The sequence below is a fragment of the Mustelus asterias genome, chromosome 12 (genome assembly GCF_964213995.1).
Source record: "Mustelus asterias chromosome 12, sMusAst1.hap1.1, whole genome shotgun sequence".
NCBI classification, from domain to species: domain Eukaryota; kingdom Metazoa; phylum Chordata; class Chondrichthyes; order Carcharhiniformes; family Triakidae; genus Mustelus; species Mustelus asterias.
The window spans coordinates 14,238,034-14,259,833 of NC_135812.1; the positions used below are offsets into that span (position 1 = coordinate 14,238,034).

The 21,800-nt window shown below is 44.9% G+C and overlaps 1 protein-coding gene across 1 annotated transcript in view; it reads right to left on the reverse strand.

The window, feature by feature from the left end:
• vps53 (VPS53 subunit of GARP complex) overlaps nt 1-21,800 on the reverse strand; it is a 293,849-nt gene that overhangs the window by 129,800 nt on the left and 142,249 nt on the right. Inside the window, exon 13 of the mRNA XM_078224778.1 lies at nt 6,072-6,166. Coding sequence (XP_078080904.1) covers nt 6,072-6,166 — 95 coding nt within the window. The remainder of the gene's footprint in view (nt 1-6,071; nt 6,167-21,800) is intronic.

Consider the following 21,800-nt stretch of genomic DNA (forward strand, 5'->3'; position numbering starts at 1 on the left):
GATTCTGATTCTTTAATGTCACAAAATATTCCAAGGTGTTTCACTGAGGCTTCAGCAAACAAAGGTTGACTCTGAGTCACATTACATTGGGATGCAAAAGGGTAGGTGACAAAAAGCTGAGCCTAAGGGATAGGCACTAAGCAGCGTGTTCAAGGAAGAGAGAGAGAGAAGTAGAGAGGCTGACAGATTTAAGGTGGGAATTCCAGATCCTCGGGTCTGGGCAGCATCGCTTCACGGATGGGACAATGGTGGAGCAATGAAAATTAAGGACTTTTTAAAAAAGCTTTTAAAGTCTATTTATTAGTGTCATAAGTAGGCTTACATTAACACTGCAATGAAGTTACTGTGAAAATCCCCTAGTCGCCACAGTCCGGCGCCTATTCGGGTACACTGAGGGAGAATTTATCATGGCCAATGCAACCAACCAGCATGTCTTTCAGACTGTGGGAGGAAACCGGAGCACCCGGAGGAAACCCATACAGACACGAGGAGAATATGCAGACTCCGCACAGACAGTGACCCAAGCCGGGAATCGAACGCAAGTCCCTGGTGCTGTGAGGCAGAAAGAGTAGATCCTAAGGAGTGTCTTCAAGGAAGAGAGGGAGAGGTGGACAGATTGAAGGTGGGAATTCCAGAATCTCGGGCCTGGCCAGCATCGTTTCACAGATGAGGCAACGGCAGAGCAATGAAAATGAGGGATGTGCAAGAGGCTAGAGTTGGAGGAGCAAAGAAATCTCAGGAGGGTTGTAAGAGTGGGAAAAGTTGCAGAGAAAGGGAGGGATGCAGCCGTGGACAGACTGGGAAAAAAATGTAGAATTTTAAAATAGAGGTGCTGGACCTGAAGCCGACGCAGGTCTGTTAGCACAGAGGCAGTGGGGGAACTTTACTTGGAGCAAGTTAGGATATGGGTATCAGAGTTATGGATAACGTACTGAAGAAATTACCACTGTAGATCTGTAAAATAGGACACTGAAAAAATGTGCGCGCAATCCTAAAACTACACACAATTACAAGCTACAGACCCAAGAACTGTAATAGAAACTAGGTCTGAAAATAAGCAGGGATGCAACATCTTAATAACTGGTGGCAATCAGTACACTAAAGATAAAATCAGAGTATTGATGCCAAATGGAGAATTAAAAATGCTACAAGCTTGCGTATAGAAAATATGATTTGTTTCTAATGGAAGGGATCATCCCACCTTAGGGCGGCACAGTGGTTAGCACTGCTGCCTCACAGCGCCAGGGGCCCGGGTTCGATTCCCGGCTTGGGTCACTGTCTGTGTGGAGTTTGCACGTTCTCCCCACGTCTGCGTGGGTTTCCTCCGGGTGCGCTGGTTTCCTCCCACAGTCCAAAGATGTGCAGGTTAGGTGGATTGGCCATGGTTAATTTCCCCTTAGTGTCAGGGGGACTAGCTTGGGTAAATACATGGGTTTATGGGGATAGGGATTGAGGTTGGTACAGGCTCGATGGGCCGAATGGCCTCGTTCTGCACTGCAGGATTCCACGATTCTATCTATGATTCTTATACTGAACCAGCCATAAAGATTTCACTGCTCCAGTAGTTAATCAAAACAAGTTAAGAGGGACTCCTGGCTTCTGGAGCAACTTTTCTAGGTCTGCCGAGTTCCAGGAAAATCCACTTTATGCATTTCTGCCAGCTCTGATTTTTACTAGAAGCCTTTTTCTAAAATAAAGCCAGCTTATATGATTAGTGATGGAACTCTGTGTTTCCGAACTCGCGTTGCGTTTGATCCGCACAATTTAACTTTGGCCACTCTTTTAAAAAAAAAGTTTCACGGCTTTCTCTGGTCAGCACTTGTAGAAGTCACCTTTACAAGAACATTTATGGGAAAATGAATTATAGCATAATTGAGCATTTTTAAGTTCTTTGCCCCAGGCAACGGCAGTTAAACAGTAACTCCTGTTTTTGTGATTTTTTTAAATGTTATTTCATATGGGGGAGGAATGAAGCAATCAAAAATTAAACCTCATCACGACAACAGTTTAGTGGAAATCCGACCGTACATAGCATGAAAGAGCAAAACCACTCACGTACAAAGTAGAAAGTTCAGCATTTAGTGCAATGACTCTTTGAACTCTGTGGAATTATAGCTTTGTAGAAGATGGGATCAACATCATGGGGTGGCACGGTGGCACAGTGGTTGGCCACTGCTACCTCACAGCGCCAGGGACCCAGGTTCGATTCCTGACCTCGGGTCACCGTCTGTGTGGAGTCTGCACGCTCTCTCCGTGTCTGCGTGGGTTTCCTCCGGGAGCTCCGGTTTCCTCCCACACTCCAAAGATGTGCAGGTTAGGTTGATTTGCCATGCTAAATTGCCCCTTAGTGTCAGGAAGCTTAGCAGGGTAAATATGTGGGGTTACGGGGATGGGGACTGGGTGGGACTGTTGTCAGTGCAGGCTCGATGGGCTGAATGGCCTCCTTCTGCACTGCAGATTCTATATCTATCACAGGTGAATCCAATTGTTTTTCCTAAAAACAATATTGTGGATCTGGAGATGAAAATAGAAAGTGCTGGAAATACTCAGCAGCTCTGTGGAAACAGAGTTTCAAGTCAAACGTGACCCTTCTTCCAACCTGAAGGATCACGTATTGAAGAAGTCATATTCAACTCAAAATGTTGATTCGATTTCTCTCTGAATACTTCTGGCACGTTCTGCTTTAATTTTGAATGTTTCTGTTATTTTTTGCGCTGTGAAAGGTGGGATTTAGAGACAATTGTTTTTCAACAGCTGTATTTTTAATGACCTTATCCTGTAAAAGTATTTCCCTTTCAACCATTCTTTAATTGTTTAAATGCGATTTAATAATCACACCATCCCTAATTACCCTGGAACTGATGGCTTGCTCAGCCTGTTTAGAGAGCAGTTAAAAGTCAACCACATTATCAGACAATCTTACAGTGCAAAAGAGGCCCTTCAGCCCATCGAGTCCTCACCGTCACATTAGAAACAGCTGAACTCCCACCTAACCCCATCTACCAGCACCTGGCCCATAGCCTTGAATGTTATGACGTGCCAAGTGCTCATCCAGGAATTTTTTTAAGGATGTGAGGCAACCCGCCTCCACCATCCTCCCAGGCAGCACAGTCCAGACCATCACCACCCTCTGGGTAAAACAGTTTTTCCTCATATCCCCCCCCCCTAAACCTCCTGCCCTTCACCTTGAACCTATGTCCCCTCGTGATCGAATATAAAAGTTGGAGTGTTATGGTAAAGTTATATAAGGCATTGGTGAGGCCGAATTTAGAGTATTGTGTACAGTTTTGGTCACCTAGTTACAGGAAGGATGTAAATAAGGTTGAAAGAGTGCAGAGAAGGTTCACAAGGATGTTGCCAGGACTTGATAAGATGAGTTACAGAGAGAGATTGAATAGGTTGGGACTTTATTCCCTGGAGCGTAGAAGATTGAGGGGAGATTTGATAGAGGTGTATAAGATTTTGATGGGTATAGATAGAGTGAATGCAAGCAGGCTTTTTCCACTGAGGCTAGGGGAGAAAAAAAACCAGAGGGCATGGGTTAAGGGTGAAAGGAGAAAAGTTTAAAGGGAATATTAGGGGGGCCTCCTTCACGCAGAGAGTGGTGGGAGTGTGGAATGAGCTGCCGGATAAACTTAAGAAAAACTTGGACGGGTTCATGGATGAGAGGGGTGTGGAGGGATATGGTCCAAGTGCAGGTCAGCGGGACTAGGCAAAAAATGGTTTGGCACAGACAAGAAGGGCCAAAAGGCCTATTTCTGAGCTGTAATTTTCTATGGTTTTCTATGGACTGACCCTTCAACTAAGGGGACCAGCTGTTCCTTATCCACCCTGTCCATGCCCCTCATAACCTTGTACACCTCAATCAGGTCACCCCTCAGTTTTCTCTGCTCCAGCGAAAATAACCCAAGCCTACCCAACCTCTCTTCATAACTTAAATGTTCCATCCCAGGCAGCATCCTGGTGAATCTCCTCTGCACCCTTCCTACACTGTGGTGACCAGAACTGCACACACTACTCTAGCTATTGCCTCACCAAAGTTCAATACGACTCCAAAATTACTTCCCTGCCTTTATAATCTATGCGGCACGGTGGCACAGTGGTTAGCACTGCTGCCTCACAGCGCCAGGGACCCAGGTTCAATTCCTGGCTTGGGTCACCGTCAGTGCGGAGTCTGCATGTTCTCCATGTTCTGCACGTGGTCTGCATGGGTTTCCTCCAGGTGCTCCGGACCCCTCCTACAGTCCAAAGATGTGCAGGTTAGACCATGCTAAATTGCCCCTTAGTGTCAGGGGATTAGTAGGGTAAATAAGTGAGGCTATGGGGATAGGGCCTAGGTGGGGTTGTACTCGGTGCAGACTCAATGGACCAAATGAGTTCCTTCTGTACTGTAGGGATTCTATGCCCAGATTGATAAAGGCAAGTGTCTCATAAGCCTTTTTCACCACTCTACGAACATGTGTCTGCGTGGGTTTCCTCTGGGTGCTCCAGTTTCCTCCCACAGTCCAAATATGTGGGGGTTAGGTTGATTGGCCATGCTAAATTGCCCCTTGGTGTCAGGGGGATTAGGAGGGTAAATATGTGGGGTTATAGGGATGGGACCTGGGTGGGATTGTTGCCAGTGCAGGCTCGATGGGCCAAATGGCCTCCTTCTGCACTGTGATTTCTATGATTCTATGCCCTTCCATTTTGAGAGATCTGTGGACCTGGAGTCACATGTTGACCAGGCCAGGTAAGGATAGCAGATTTCCTTCCCTAAACGACATTAGATGGATTTTTAATGACAATCAGCAACGGTTTCACTGACTTTTAATTCCACCACCCGCCATGACGGGATTCGGATCCAGGTCCCCCAGAGAAACACACTGGTTCTCTGGATTACTAGTCCGGTGACAATACCACTACGCCACTGCCTCGCTGCCAACAATGAAATAATTTTGCTGAGCTATTCTGTTGCGGAACTTGAACATTTATCTTCCATGGCTAAAAGAAACAAACATTAAGGGTGGAACACCTGAGAGATTTGCCTACTTGGAAGTGGAATTCTGCTACATACGGTCACACTTTCAATGAGATTATCTCCTTCCTGACTTCCAGCAATTTGAAACACCAACTTGCACTGACTGATACAGCATCTTTCATGTACAGTGTGGTAAAGTGAGACAAGGTGCTTCACAGGAGCATCAGCAAATAAAATCTAATACTGAGCCACATAAGATGTTACAAGAATGATTGTGGACAGTATCAAAGACCATCAATAAGGATCGTGCCCTTGGAGTTAAAAGTGAGACAAGTTTACCCCAATGCAGGCAGAAGTAACGATTCAAGATGTAGACTGCAATGTGGATGTTTACTGAGGGATCAGGTTAAACAAAATGACCAATACCAAGTTAACGGAGGTTGAATTTAATTTCCTTCCCAGCAGATTTCCTAAAACACTTAAGAGAAAGGGAAGAAAAGTTCCAGTGAAAAGGGAGTTGCACATTTGATCCTATTTAGGGTAATCAGTTCCTGAAGTATCTCTGAATTGACTTGGGAGCAATCAAGTGAATCAAGGGAAGATGTTGCAGCCTTTGAAGAACTGAAAGTTAGCACCATTCCACTGGCAACTAAACAAAAATTTCTCCCATTAACAGAGAGTCTCGTTAATATGCAATAACTTTAGACCTCAATACATTCAAGTTAAAAGCTTATTTATTAGTTACAAGTAGGCTTACATTCACACTGCAATGTAGCTACTATGAAAATCCCCTCGTCGCCACATTCCAGCGCCTGTTCGGGTACACGGAGGGAGAATTTAGCATGACCAATGCACCTAACCAGCACATCTTTGGACAATGGGAGGAAACCGGAGCACCCGGAGGAAACCCACGCAGACATAGGGAGAATGTGCACACTCCACACAGACAGTGAGCCAACCCAGGAATTGAACCCAGGTCTCTGGTGCTGTGAGGCAGCAGTGCTAGCCCCACTGTGCCGCCGTGCAGCCCCAGTAGTTCATACTGCAACGCGGGGCTTATAACACTCATTTCCGAATTAGATAACCACTAATTGCCCAATCTTCGACTCACCTATCCTGCGACTCGATGTAAACGTAGAGGTGTGGTTCGAAACATTTGGAGATAATGCCGTGGAAAGGGTTGTCTGGGGCTTTGGGCTTCTTTGGCTGAAAAGATAAACACTCCAGTCACATACAAGTTGACAAACAAGAAATAATTAGGGCTACGATCACGAAATGCAAATAAAAATTAAATAGCAGATAGGAGCGAGACACGCCACAGCTTGCAAATAGTAATTTACAGAGGTGGAACTTGCCAGAATTCAAGTGTTATTTTGGATTTATATATGCTTGAGGATAAATGCGAACAAGGAAACATTATAAAACTTTAAATTACTCAGAGCTTACATTTTAAAATAAACTAGTATTTCTGATCACAACCACACTAACTAGAACAAGAAGTATAGCAATGAAAAACGCAAATCCAATGTTTCCAGTAGTAAATACTTTCAGTAGCTGAGCAGTATGGATTGGAAGATTCCACACATAATTTGTGGTCCTCAGCCACAGTTATATGGGACACAACAACTGGCCTCTGTTCCCCGAGAGTCTGGACCAGAGAGGCAAAAACAAAATCAGTCACAGAATTCCAAGAGTGCAGGAGGAGGCTATTCGGCCCATTGAGTCTGCACCAACAACAATCCCATCCAGGCCATATTCCCTTAACCCCACTTATTTACCCTGCTAATCCCCTGACTCTAGGGTCAATTTATCATGGCCAATCAACCTAACCCGCACATCTTTGGAGTGTGGGAGGAAACCAAAGCACCCGGAGGAAACCCACGCAGACACGGGGAGAATGTGCAAATTCCACACAGTCAGTGACCCGAGGCTGGAATTGAACCCGGGTCCCTGGCGCGGAGAGGCAGCAGTGCTAACCACTGTGCTACCGTGCCGCCCCCAGTCAGGGTTCCTGCTTATAATTAAGAGTTATTACTCCATGCTGGAAAGTTCATGGGCGGGATTTTCCGGCCGTGCTCGTCCCGAAACTGGAAGATCCCGTCCGAGGTCAACAGACCGTTCCATGGTCGGTCCGTCCCTCGCCGGCTATGATTCCCATGGTGGGCAGAACAGGAAAATTCGCCCCCTTGTGTGGGGACGGCGAGATTAATAAAAAAACTTCAGGTCCAGTTAGGGTTAGTTCGAATGTGATGCTTTTATGGAATCACAATATAACATACCACAAGAGGTGGCGTGCGCTGGCTCTTTGAATGAGTTATACAAATAGTCACACTCTCCTGCTCTTCCACCAGAGACATATAATTTGTTCACCTTTAAACATTCATTCAATCCCCTTTTGATAGTTGCTCCTGAATATGCTTCTACCAGGGCAGCGCGTTCTAGATCATAACAACTCACCGCGTTAAAAAAGTCTCCATATCATCTCTGATTCTTTTGCCTTCAATTTGAGTCCTTTAGCTTTGTTCGTTAGAAGAATATAGATTAAGGGGTGAAATGATAGTGATAGACGTGAAGCATAGGGGTGGCACGGTAGCACAGTGGTTAGCACTGCTGCTTCACAGCGCCAGGGACCCGGGTTCGATTCCCGGCTCAGGTCACTGTCTGTGTGGAGTCTGCACATTCTCCCCGTGTCTGCGTGGGTTTCATCCGGGTGCTCAAGTCTCCTCCCACAGTCCAGAAAGACGTGCTGGTTAGGTGCATTGACCCAAACAAGCGCCGGACTGTGGCGACTAGGGGAATTTCACAGTAACTTCATTGCAGTGTTAATGTTAATGTTACTTGTGACTAATAAATAAACTTTTAACTTTGTTTAAAATTATGAAATGACAAGGCATGGTAGGCAGAAGTAGACTGCTTCCAGTAGTTGGGGAGTCAGAGTTCAGTGAGTTATTGGTCGAGGCAGTAACAGTGTCAAAATTCATGATCAGATTGGACAGGTGGATGAAAGAAAATGAACCAAAAGGATATGGGAAACATGTGACGGTGTCTCTCTCCCACTTTGCCGCAGACAGACTGAGTTTCCACATTCAATTTACACCTTATTAAGTTCAGTCAGAAGACTCACAACACCAGGTTAAAGTCCAACAGGTTTATTTGGAATCACGAGTTTTTGGAGCGCTGCTCCTTCATCAGGCGACTCACCTGAGGAAGGGGCAGCGCTCCGAAAACTCGCGATTCCAAATAAACCTGTCGGACTTTAACCTGGTGTTGTGAGACTTCTTACCGTGCCCACCCCAGTCCAACACCAGCATCTCCACATCAAATTAAGTTCAGCATTCGTATGAGGCCAAACGCAGACACTAAACCTGTGATGCGAATGCACCATTAACCTCTACCCTTCAATATCAGCAAGGTTTATGCAATAATTCCAAGCACCACTTTCCCAGATAATAAGCATTTCTTTCCTAAAGAAAAACAACAAATTGGAGGTTGGGGAAACCTGACAGACTTTTAATGTCAGGCTTTACATTCAAACCAAAATCAACTCTTACTGCAACTGGTTAAAAAGTCACCATTATAGCAATGTTGTATCTGGCATGGCGTCAGGCACCCCCACATCCTCTATTCTTGGAGGAATGAAACATGATCTTATTTTGATAATAAAGAAGGGATCCAACTGAATAATTCTATTTGCAAGTTTGGCAACAGAATTATTTTCAGGCCCTTTGACCTGATGCAAGATACTTCAGTGAAGACCGAACGGATAAGAGTCGAGAGAAATATTTTTTAACGCTGCGAGTTTCTAAGAAGCCGAAGGAGAATATCATAGTCCCCAAAAAGGCACTGCAAGAGGTGTGCTTTGGGACGCAATTTCCAATGGCAGAAATGGGCAGCAAAGTACGTTCAGCTTGGTGTTTTCCCTCTTGGCATTTACAGGAGACGGTAGCTCTGCGGGTTAACGGCGATGTTAGTGAAATCCCAACCATCAATTTCCCCTCTGGACTCTGCTAAATTCCCATCCTCATTTTCAGGGTATGACTATGAACTGTACAAAGCTCCAACCCCAGATAAATTCTTGGTGATTTCAGCCCGAGCGATTGACCCGAGTGAAGACTCAGCACAGAGAAGCTCATTGCTGTTCTCAGAGGCTGATTAGTGGGGGAGGTGGAGACAAGGTACAGAGAGGTAAAGGACAGCAAATTTACATGCGCTTTGACCAGAAAAGTCAAGCTTAATTGGTTTCTTATGGGGGGGGGGGGTGCGCGCATAATGCCTCATCCTGTCAGCTTGGATCTTGGGGGGGGGGGGGGGGGGGCATAATGCCTCATCCTGTCAGCTTGGATCTTGGGTGGTGAGGGGGTGGGGTGCATAATGCCTCATCCTGTCAGCTTGGATCTTGTTTGATCGAGCCCAAGATGGGTTGTATGACCTTGTCGTCCCATAGAATCCCTACAGTGCAGAAGGAGGCCATTCCACTCATCGAGTCTGCACCGACCACAATCCCACCCCAGGCCCTATTCTCGTAACCCCACATATTTACCCCGCTAATCCCCCTGACACTAGGGACAATTTAGCATGGTCAATCAACCTAATCCGCATGTTTTTGGACTGTGGGAGGAAACCGGAGGGAACCCACACAGACACGGGGAGAAAGTGCAAACTCCACGCAGACAGTGACCCGAGGCCAGAATCAAACCCGGGTCCCTGGCGCTGTGAGGCGGCTGTGCCACCGTGCCGCCCGTCTCGGCAGCTTGGATCTGGTTTGTGCCTCATGTGGGGATTCTGATTGGAATTAATTGGCTTTTTGATTAGGAATAAAGTACCACAAGATTACCCAAAAAAAAGCATCCCATTTCTGGTACACGAACAGAAAGGTAACCCCTTCTCCCACATATCTAACATCACCCCACAACAAATTTTCCATCGCAGAATCCTTAAATGGAGGTTTACAGATTCCCACGGAGCAACAATATCTTGCAATTATTCTGTGACATCGAGTATAGCCACAGATAATGAATGCCCTCTTTAACAACATACGTGCCATGATATTTTTTCTCAAAAGCTCTTTCAAGCCCACGAAAACTGTGCAATGACAGGAACCATTATTTGGTTACAGTAAAAGAACGAGCTACACTTTGCCCTATCAGCAAAGCACTTCAAAAAAATTATTTTCCATTCTGAAAACAGAGCCCTGGGGCACTGAGGTATAAAATTATCAGCAGCTCATCAGACTTTCAAGATACCGATCTTCAACTTCAAACAACTCATCTTACCTAGAATTGCGTTCAGAGGTTCACAGGTTTATGTTCAAAATTGGTAACTGTCACCATGGGCACACTGCAACAGCTACAACTTTCATTTCTATAGCGCCTCTCTCACTCATGATGTGGGCACAGTAAGAAGTCTCACAACACCTGGTTAAAGTCCAACAGGTTTATTTGGTATCACGAGCTTTTGGAGCGCTGCTCCTTCATCAGGCGAGTCTGAACTCAGGAAAATATCCCATACAGGATAGGCAAAAAGAGGTGAATGCAATGAAAGGTCAGACAGGGTGCCCAAAACCCTGGTCGAATAGTTGAATTTCAAGGAGGGTCTTAAAGGACGGGAAGCAGAGGGATTTAAGAAGGGGATTCCGGAGTGTGGGAAGTAGGCAGCTGAAGGCAAATGCTGATGGTGGGGAGGGTAAGGCACAAGACACCAAGGCAGTTCTCCCTGGTAGTTTAATTATGTGCCTACTCAGTTATGCTGCAATGATGGTAATTTGATTCTCCCAGCCTGCCATTGAAGTCACTCAGTCAGTTGTAGCTATTTAGCTTTGACTGATGAGGTAAGAAAGTCAAAATGACTTCAAAAGGAATAATTTACACTAAATACTGCATGTCTTGACACAGCTGCAAAGCCCAGGTTTATGGTAAATGTCCAAAAGTATTTTCAGCGTGGAATATTCTGCTGCCTTTCTCCGGAGCACCGCATACTGGTTTATATTAATATTTCTTTTCTGCAAGGCTATTCTTTCTGGTGCATTTGACAGCTTAGAGAGCAAAAGGCAAACTGCCTCATGAGAGTCAAATGCGTACACTTGAGCGGGATGTTTACTGCATAACTACAAGAACACAGCTGCAAGTCAGCGTCTGCCTCAAATACCCCTATTTAGTTATAAATTTGGACGAGACATCTGCTTTCTAACAAAAGCTGCAAATGACCAAATTCCAAAATGGCCTCGAATTCAGCCCAGCCCGAGCCCCGAAATTTACATGGCCTCGAATTCAGCCCAGCCCGAGCCCACAAAATTAAATGGGACTAGCAGGATAAATACGTGGAGCTATGGAGATAGCGGCTGGAGGGATTGTGGTCGGTGCAGACTCGATGGGCCGGATGGCCTCCTTCTGCACTGTAGGGATTCTATGATTCTATGTCCCACAAAAGTCAGAACCTTAGGAAGGAAGGAAGGATAAACATTGCTGCCTACCCAAACATTCCCATTTCCTCACAGCCAAATGAACCCCACTCCCGTCTCCATCTTGACAATGGCATGGGAACAATTAGAACATTTTATAACACCCTTGTGTACCCTCTCAAAATAACATTCCTGCTGGTCATTTCCTCACTCAGACTGATGCAGTGGACAAGGTAGTTAAGGGCCTGCGTGGTGGCTTTCTTTTCCCTTACCTGCTAGTTTGTGAAGACACTTTAAAGCTGGTGTAATGAACTGAATTACTCTAAAGCTCAGAATGATGCCGATGGGAACCAGGTCAATAATGCGGCCCAGTGACGCAGGGTTGACAATGGCACCAAATCACCACACCATGAGTCTTTACTGCCTGCTGCCTCAGGAGGAATTACAGGTTCACTCCTACGCAGTTACTTACTAATATAATTGAACGGGGTAGTGCCACTAGCAGAGTATATTCCCACAAAAGATTCCCTTCAGCACAAGCCCAGAACAAAAGAGGGCATCAACCACATGATTGCTGAATATTCTTCCAGCCGTAAATAGCATTTTGAAAGTGATGCCCTTGCAAATTCTGTATTTATGGCTGTTGAACAATTACATTTTGTTTAGCCATTCTTCACCTCATCACCTTCATCTTATTCTGCATACATCCATGTCCTACAAGACAGTGGGCGGGATTCTCCGGCCTCCCAGCTAATGGTTTCTTGCCGACAAGAGGCAGTGCAACATTCACTGACAGCGCGATTCTCTGCTCTCGCTGCTGTCAATGGGATTTTCCACTGAAGCCATTCCATGTCACCGGGAAAACCACGGGTGCTGCCGGAGGGACCAGAGAACCCCACTGGCGTGAACAGCCAGAGAATTCCAGCCCATGTATCACCTGACTTAATACGTGCAATACCACAAAAACTACCTGCAAAATATTGGGGCGTTGGCCTAGTGGTATTATCGCTCGACTATTAATCCAGAAACTCAGCTAACGTTCTGGGGACCTGGGTTCGAATCCCGCCACGGCAGATGGTGCAATTTGAATTCAACAATAAAAAAAAATCTGGAATTCATAATCTACTGATGACCATGAAACCACTGTCGAAAAAACCCATCTGGTTCACTAATGTCCTTTAGGGAAGGAAATCTGCCGTCCTTACCTGGTCTGGCCTACATGTGACTAGAGCCACAGCAATGTGGTTGATTCTCAACAATTAGGGATGGGCAATAAATGCTGGCCTGCCAGCAATGCCCATGTCCCACGAATTAATTTAAAAAAAATTAATAGTACAGATGTGCATTGTCCTGATTTAGCATGTTCTGACTTTTCATCAGCTGACATTTAAAAAAATTAGCTAAGATCAAGCATGAGATCAGGTGTAATGCCTGTTCTTGACAGCTTGGATCAAGTATGACCCTTTTCTAGGGACCATGACTTGGATTCAGTTCAAATTGTTTTTTGAAACAAGCAAGGAAATGGGTTGGAAGCTTGTCCCGTCCACTCTGCGCACTGGCTTTGTAACTCTGAGAGGGGAGTAAAAATTTTTAAAAATACATTTAAGGAATAAAACTCAAAACTCTAAGCAAACTTGTAAAAATCTACCAAATCTGAAAGGTACCCGATCAGAACTACTCAAAAAATTCAAAACTATTTTCACAATAATTTTAATCAGTGATTTAAATGTCTAACGGCCCAAATAGGTTTCGTAAAAGCAAAAATGTACGTATTTTATTGATAAATTTACTCGCTAAAGTATTTTGAGCCTTTGAATAATTTTTTTTCATTGTTTTACTTGAAGATGCCAATCCTTCTCCAAAGCCTAGGCTTGAGGTTAACGTTTTAGCCTCGATATGATACTGTTTGGTTTCAGGGAAATGTGCAATTAAGCATGTACAGATTTTCACATCATACATTATTAAAATCTTGTTGCAGGAATTATGGTGAAAGAAACAGCTTAATGGCTAAATCTCTGGGTGTAAAAGGGTTTGAGTTTTTCTAATGTATCCAGTATGGTTAAGCAATTTGTAGATACAATTTTACAAGTTATAAACAGTTACAAATTAGCTTAGAGAGATATAGATAATGGCTGGAGTTTTACCGCCCTGCCGGCCATGGGAATCGGAGCAGGCGAGGGCCAGACAACGGGTAAGATCCGTTTGACCTCAGGTGGGATTTTACGGTTTCGGGACGAGAGAGGCAGTAAAATCCTGGTGGTGTTTTTTTCCTCGTCCTAACTTGATTTTGTTTGCATTACCAAGCAAAAAGAAAATTAACTGAATGTTTGAAAGGAAAAGACAAATGCTTTGAAATTCATATGCAGCATTCAGTGAATTAAAAAAAGTAACGCTACTTAATTGCGAAAATAAAACCTAAATACTGTGGATGCTGGAAATCTGAAGCAGAAACAGAAAACGCTGGACAAACTCAGCAGGTCTGGCAGCATCTGTGGAGAGAGAAACATTTCGAGTCCATGTGACCCTTCCACAAAACTGAAGAGAGATAGAAATGTGAATTTGATGGGAACTCACATCACCTAATTTGAGATTTCCAACCCGGGAAATTGGTCCTCTTTGCCCGTTTTCTGCTCTGAAAATGCGCACAATGATGACCGATTTGTACCCGCGTACTCTGATTTCCCTGCGTAATATTATTGGAAAACAAGTGGTAAACAGCGTATTGTATCCCTAGTGGCTCAGCTTGTTAATGCAGAGTAATTTTGTCATATGGACCAGGAAGTTAAAGGGCGCGATCTTACCGGCCGTTCATGCCACGCTCCCGCTGCAGCGAGGCCGGAGAATTTGGCAGCCAGCCAAATCTCCATTCACCGCGGCGGTTTGGGAAAATACCGTCGCAGTGAACGACTATAACATTCTGGCCCTAAAGTTCAACTGCTACTCTACAATGAGTTAACTTGTATCATGGGCCGCTGTAGAGAAGCTATAATTGACTTCAATGCCTCTGGGAAAAGGAGCAGAAAATTGGCTGCCATTTCTCATTGGCATGCACCAACCCCATTGGAAACGAGCAAGAGTGAGTGAGGGCAGGTTGGGATTTGACCACACAGCTAACCGCAACTCAATCGCCTGACTGAAAATTCTTTATCTAATGTGTTCACATGTGAAGAACGGAGGAGATATTGCAGCACATCCTTGGAATTGAGTAAAAGCCAACACCAAAGAAGAAGCAAGAGAAAATTGCTAAGGAGAGACAAAAAAATTACAACTATAAATTCCCCAAAATTTGATTGTGCCAACATCAATAACCAGCCAATTTTAGAATCAAAGCACAGTAAGAAGTCTCACAACATCAGGTTAAAGTACAATAGGTTTATTTGGTATCACAAGCTTTCGGAGTGCTGCTCCTTCATCACTTGATTTGACTTATTATTGTCACATGTATTAACATACAGTGAAAAGTATTGTTTCTTGCAAGCTATACAGACAAAGCATACCGTTCATAGAGAAGGAAACGAGAGAGTGCAGAATGTAGTGTTACAGTCATAACTAGGGTGTAGAGAAAGATCAACTTAAAGCAAGGTAAGTCCATTCAAAAGTCTGACAGCAGCAGGGAAGAAGTCGTTCAACTCAGTTGGTACGTGACCTCAGACTTTTGTATCTTTTTCCCGAAGGAAAAAGATGGAAGAGAGAATGTCCGGGGTGCGAGGGGTCCTTCATTATGCTGGCTGCTTGGCCGAGGCATTTGATTTCAAAGCATTTGCCTTTTCCTTTCAAATATTCAAAGGATGGGAGGCTGGTTTGCGCGATGGATTGGGCTACATTCACGACCTTTCTTGGGCAGAGCAGGAGCCATACCAAGCTGTGATACAACCAGAAAGAATGCTTTCTATGGTGCATCTGTAAAAGTTGGTGAGAGTTGTAGCTGACATGCCAAATTTCCTTAGCCTCCTGAGAAAGTAGAGATGTTGGTGGGCTTTCTTAACTATAGTGTCGGCATGGGGGGACCAGGACAGGTTGTTGGTGATCTGGACACCTAAAAACGTGAAGCTCTCGGCGCTTTCTACTTCTTCCCCGTTGATGTAGACAGGGGCATGTTCTCATTTACGCTTCCTGAAGTCGATGACAATCTCTTTTGTTTTGTTGACATTGAGGGAGAGATTATTGTTGCCGCACCAGTTCACCAGATTCTCTATCTCATTCCTGTACTCTGTCTCATCATTGTTTGAGATTTGTGGTGTCATCAGCAAACTTGAAAATCGAATTGGAGGGGTGTGACTCACCTGAATTTAACCTGGTGTTGTGAGACTTCTTACTGTGCCCACCCCAGTCCAATGCCAGCATCTCCACATCATAGAATCAAAGCAGTTACCAGCCTGGCTTGAGTAATGGTTCAATTTGCCCACTTTAGTCAATGTCAACACCAAGTCAATAGAAAAAAACTTCCCCAAATGTCTCATTCCAAACAGCTGTATCAAAGTTTATTATTATACACTTTGAAACGAAAGAAAATAGAACCTATGTGTGGAAATAAGGGTATCTGCAACTGCTAAAGCCACCTGTTGCCACGTTGGGGAATTGTGGCACGGCCATTTCTGGCCTTGCTGTCGGAGATGGGGTTAACTCAAGAAATAACATTTCTTTAATAAGAAAAAGCAGGTGTTCCTTTAAAATTGGCAGCGGATAGAAATAGTCAACTGAAAGCATCTGTTTCTAACTAAATAAAAATAACAACAGTCCTGAAGGCAAAATAATTGATCCAATAAAAACTGTAGTCTTGGCCTGTACGCGACTGCATATGAGAATATGATTAAAGCCTTGGGGCAAACTATCTGGTCTTCAATCTAAAAGCAGCTGGGCCCAAAGCCTGGCACAATTCCACAGCCAGAAACTATGCAGCCACTTGCAAAAAAAAACAGATGCTGCCATTTGTGCAAGAATTGGAATGCAAAATCTGTGCAAAGAAGCTATCATTAAGAATGGTTTAGACTTGATCAACATGCTGGAGTGCTTCATAAATATCACAGTACAACGGAATATCTCATGGAGGGTATGGTGGGGTCAGGAGTGTTGGGGGGATGCGATGGTAGAAATAACTACTCTCAGCTCATTCTGTGCCAACAACAACATGAAAATAATAGGAAATTTCCTCTGCTGTTTCAAGCAAAATAGCAAATCCGGTCTTTTTGCAATATTGCACACAGGGAACTTTCCACTTTCTTTGGAATGTCACTAACGGAAGAACTCCCCCCCCCCCCCCCCCCAACAAATGACCTACTTTGCACATTATCCTGAACTTGCAGTCCACCATCCAATAAGGGTTTATCCAAACAGTTCATTCTCAGGATGGCTTTGCAAACCACGAGAACTCTCCCAGACCTAGTTTGACAGAACATTAAATTCGACAGCACAGAGAAAGGCCATTTGGCCCACTGCATCTATCTCAACTCGAAAGAGCCATGACAATGGGCGGGCACGGTGGCACGGTGGCTAGCGCTGCTGCCTCACAGCGCCAGGGACCTGGTTTCGATTCCTGGCTTGGGTCACTATCTGTGCGGAGTCTGCACATTCTTCCTGTGTCTGCGTGGGTTTCTTCCCACAGTCCGAAAGATGTGCTGGTTAGGTGCATCGGCCATGTTAAATTCTCCCTCACTGTACCCGAACAGGTGCCGGAGTGTGGCAACTAGGGGATTTTCACAGTAGCTTCATTACTATGTGAATGTAAGCCTACTTGTGACTAGTAAATAAACTTTATTTTAAATCCGTTCCCCCGTCCTTCCTTCATTTTTCCCCCCAAAATTATCCATTTATTTTTTTAAAGTTATTATGCATACTGCTTCCACTACTGTTTGGCAGAGCATTCCATCATATCAATCCTCAGAGTAAAAAATATTTTCCCAATCCATCTCTTTATCCTCCTGGTGGTCATTAATGCATGGCCTCCAGTTACTGACTGACCAACTCACAGGAACATTGTCTCATTTACCTCATCAAAACCCCTTACAATTTTGAACACCTTGATCAGCCTTCATTGTTCAAATGATAAAAGCCTCTTGTTTTCCAGTGTCTTCCCCAAATTAAAGATTCGATTGCTTGATTTATTGTCACATGTATTAGTATACAGTGAAAGGTATTGCTTCTTGCACGCTATACAGGCAAAGCATACCATTCATAGAGAAGGAAAAGAGAGAGAGTGCAGAATGTAGTGTTACAGTCATAGCTAGGGTGTAGAGAAAGGTCAACTTAGTGCGAGGTAGGTCCATTCAAAAGTCTGACAGCAGCAGGGAAGAAGCTGTTCTTGAGTCGGTTGGTACGTGACCTCAGACTTCTGTACCTTTTTCCCGGTGGAAGGGAGCATGTATCCCTGACATCATCTTTGCGTACTTCTTTTCCATGCTCTCCATGGGCCTTGAAATCCTTCCGAAAGTAAGGTGCCCAAAAACTGGCTATTGGAATAGTGTAGATTGGAGGGGCTTTAGATTGGTTTCACTGGTCGGCGCAACATCGGGGGCCGAGGGGTCTGTACTGCGCTGTAATGTTCTATGTTCTATATTCTAACTGATTTGTATCTGTTCAATGTTACCACATTTCTTTCCAAATACCGACACCGGGTACAGAAATAATGGGCAGAATTTTCCAGTCTCGCCCGCCCGTCACAGGAATCGTAGTGGGCGGGACACAGACCGTACCAAGGTCCGCTGACCTCGGATGGGATTTTCCTGTCTTGGGGTGAGCGCGGCTGGAAAATTCCGCCCAATGAGTTCCTCAATTTGATTTTTAAAAGCATGTTCTCCCACTTGTAAAGGTTTGAGTATCTGAATCATAGAACCCCTACAGTGCAGAAAGAGGCCACTCGGCCCATCGAGTCTGCACCGACAACAATCCCACCTAGCCCCTATCCCTGTAACCCCACATATTAACCCTGCTAATCCCTCTAATCTACTCATCCCGGGACACTAAGCAGCAATTTAGCATGGCCAATGCACCGAGCCCTAACCTGCACGTCTTTGAACTCGAAGGCTCTCTGATCTTCCGCCATTCTAAAAGATTTGCCATTTAATCTACATGTCCTTTCCTTGCTCTCTCCACCCCGCCCCCAAAATGTATCATTTCCAGAAATCTGTTAACTATCTGCTCAATTAAACAAGGTATCGTCCTGTATAGCCCTTTAAATCTTTATAGGAAATCATACGCCAGAAAATGGCGGTTTTATATCAGGAAGGCCCATCTCATCTGAAGTGCACTGGTTAGGGCAATCTGCCAAATTGCACTTCCTTCTCAATAGAAAAATCAAAACTGCAGTGCTTAGGAAAGGTACGTTGAGCATTCCACATCCTTGTTTTACAATGCTTAATGAACAAAACACATTTATTTGTGAAATAAAGATTGCAACACTCTTTAAATGTTACCTTTGGCTTTACGCCCTGCGGATAGCGAGGAAGGAAAACACGCCCCACCAATACACAAGTTGCTGCTTGAACGCTGGAGAACCAGTATCAGTGCTGGAGGGAAACCTCTTGTGCAACAACAATTTGCATTTTTCTTCAGGTGCCTCTTGCATAATAAAATGTCCTGAGAAAAGTTGAGTAGTAATTGGAGTTGGAAGAGTTGCATGAATGCATGTTCAGAAACATAGGTTGTGAGGGAGATTTTAGAAGGAAAATAATGTGGCAAAGAGGTCTAAGGAAGCATGTCTCAGAGAGAGTCAAGGTGACTGATGGTTTCATGGAGAAGTGGTGGAAGAGAGAAGATACACAGGAGGAGTTATTGACCCACGTGGCACGTACTGGGACCATGGCTAGAGAATAGGTGTTGGTGCAGAGTAGTGCAGAACAGGACAGGGATTTTGAATTCAGTGTGTTGGAGGACACGACAATAAAGGAAGCGGGTGAGTGGAATTTGGATTAGTGCCGCAGAGGTTTGAATGAGGATGGGGCTGAGGAGGCTACAGTGGAAGGCATTGTAGAAGTCACTTCAGTGAGGAGAGCAATGGATAAGGAGTGAGACTTGAGCAATGAGAGCTGGCGCCACTGCACTTTATGAACCTCAGGGAGAAAGATCCTGTGGGAAGGAGAAACGGGGACAGTAGGAGTATGTGTGCTTGTACGTCCAAGGCCCATACAGCAGAGCCTGGTCTCCAGTCATCTTAGACCCCCCCCTTGACACTGACCAAGGCCTTGCGGCATCAGGCCCGTGTGGTCGCTCGTGTGCAATGGTCACTCCATGTTAAAAGAACTCACATGCAGGCACCTTCCACCTCTTAAAATGAAGTTCCGGACCCAGAACATCAGGACTCTCACAGACAACCCCAACTGCAACAGACCAGAATGGTGTCCTGCTATCGTTGCTAGGAGCTCAAGCACTTTGACACTGAACACCCCGACTGCATCGCCAGGAGCCAAGGATTGACAGCAAAGCGATTGCATGGCAACTCGGGCACCCCATCCACATGCTCCTCCAACCACCGTCTGCCCCACCTGTGATAGAGACTATAGGGTCTTAGAATCCCTACAGTGCAGAAGGAGGCCATTCGGCCCATCGAGTGTGCACCGACCACAATCCCACCCAGGCCACACCCCCTCCACCCAACCGATTTACCCTAGCTAGTCCCCTTGACACAAAGGGGCAGTTTAGCACGGCCAATGCGCCTAACCCGCACGTCTTTGGAGTGTGGGAGGAAACCGGAGCGCCTGGAGGAAACCCACGCAGACACGGGGAGAATGTGCAGACTCAGCACAGACAGTGACCCGACGCTGGAATTGAACCCGGATCCCTGGCGCAGTGAGGCAGCAGTGCTACCACTGTGCCACCGTGCTACCACTGTGCCACCGTGCTGCGCCAACGAGGTCACTTATTGGACTCCTCAGTCACCTGAGAACTCATTCCAGCGTGGAAGCAAATCATCCTCGACTCTAAAGGACTGCCTAAGAAGAGAAGTCACATCTTACAGTAACAGAATTATGGAACCAATTCAAGCAGTATCAACTTATTTTTATATTAGTTTTCTTTGTGAATAAGCCAAGGAATCACAAAACAATAATTACCGTTGAAAATCATTTCCCCATTTAAAAATTAAACGTTGCTTGTCTATGTACCAGAATATCCACCACCGCACATTAAAATGAAATGCAAGGCATGTGTGAAAGTTAAATTTTGCTTTCCAAATACAACTCTGGGTGCTCCTTTGATTTATACAGTAAACACACTGCAAAGTAAGCTCCCTGAATTGACGGAGGGGGAAACGCTGGCAGGCTTGTGAGCATTTTCCCAGATTTTCTTAACATATATAATCCCATCCAAAGCAAACAGAATTCTTTTCAGCCAAAACAAACCTGGAGCACAGGCTCCACAGCGGTGGAAGGGACAATGCGACACAATAGATTAATCTGTCTCCACGTTCATGACGCAGACGGGGCGATGCCACTTGCACACAAAGAAGCTAGTGAAAGACAAGTCTGGTAACAATTACCAGCAGTTGATCTGGAAAAGTAACACGGTGTTTGCCTCCAGAATTGCTCAAGTATTTGGTGCATCAACTGCCGCAACTGAGTAAACATTTTGTTTTAATAACCCATTTCATCAATTCTTTTTTATTTCAAACTGATTCTAGCTAAGAGCCTCAACCTCACTAGTTCCAACATTACCGCCCGACTTATTATTTCTTCACTCGGAGTACAGTAGTGAGTGAAATTTGCACATTGGAAACTCCCATCTCTATTCCACAATGTAAGTAGTCTCGCAACACCAGGTTAAAGTCCAACAGGTTTATTTGGTAGCACGAGCTTTCGGAGCGTTGCCCCTTCATCAGGTGACTCAGGGGCAATGCTCCAAAAGCTCGTGCTACCAAATAAACCTGTTGGACTTTAACCTGGTGTTGTGAGACCTCTTACTGTGCCCACCCCAGTCCAACTCCACATCATATTCCACAATGTGAAACGCAGTTGGTCTACATGCCAACTTGCCAAGTCCATAATCTCATCTGTGCCACCTAGCAGAGGTCAGCCATTTACCCGCAGGGAAACATGTTACCAAGAAACTTGCGAATACACATCCTAGCAACATGGCCACAGAATAACACTGCTGATCCCTCAGGCACAGGTGACGCATAGGCCGCAGTGGACAGAGGAGCAAAGAAGGAAGTAAATGTTATTTTTAATAAAGAAAAGCAAAAGATAAGCAGGCAACAAAAAAGAAAGTTTGCGTCGGCCGACTACCTCAAACATTTGAAAGGCCGTCTTAGAGGAAGATCGCAAATATCTGAAAGCACAAATGCAGAAAACTAAATTTAATTGAGAGAACAGGGCAAGATTTTTCACAGACACAAGCAGTTTTACATCTTTCATTCTTTTTATTAATTCATGGGATGTGGGCGTTGCTGGCTCGGCTAGCGTTTATTGCCTATCCCCGAGGGTATTTTAAGAGACAACCACATTCCTGTGGATC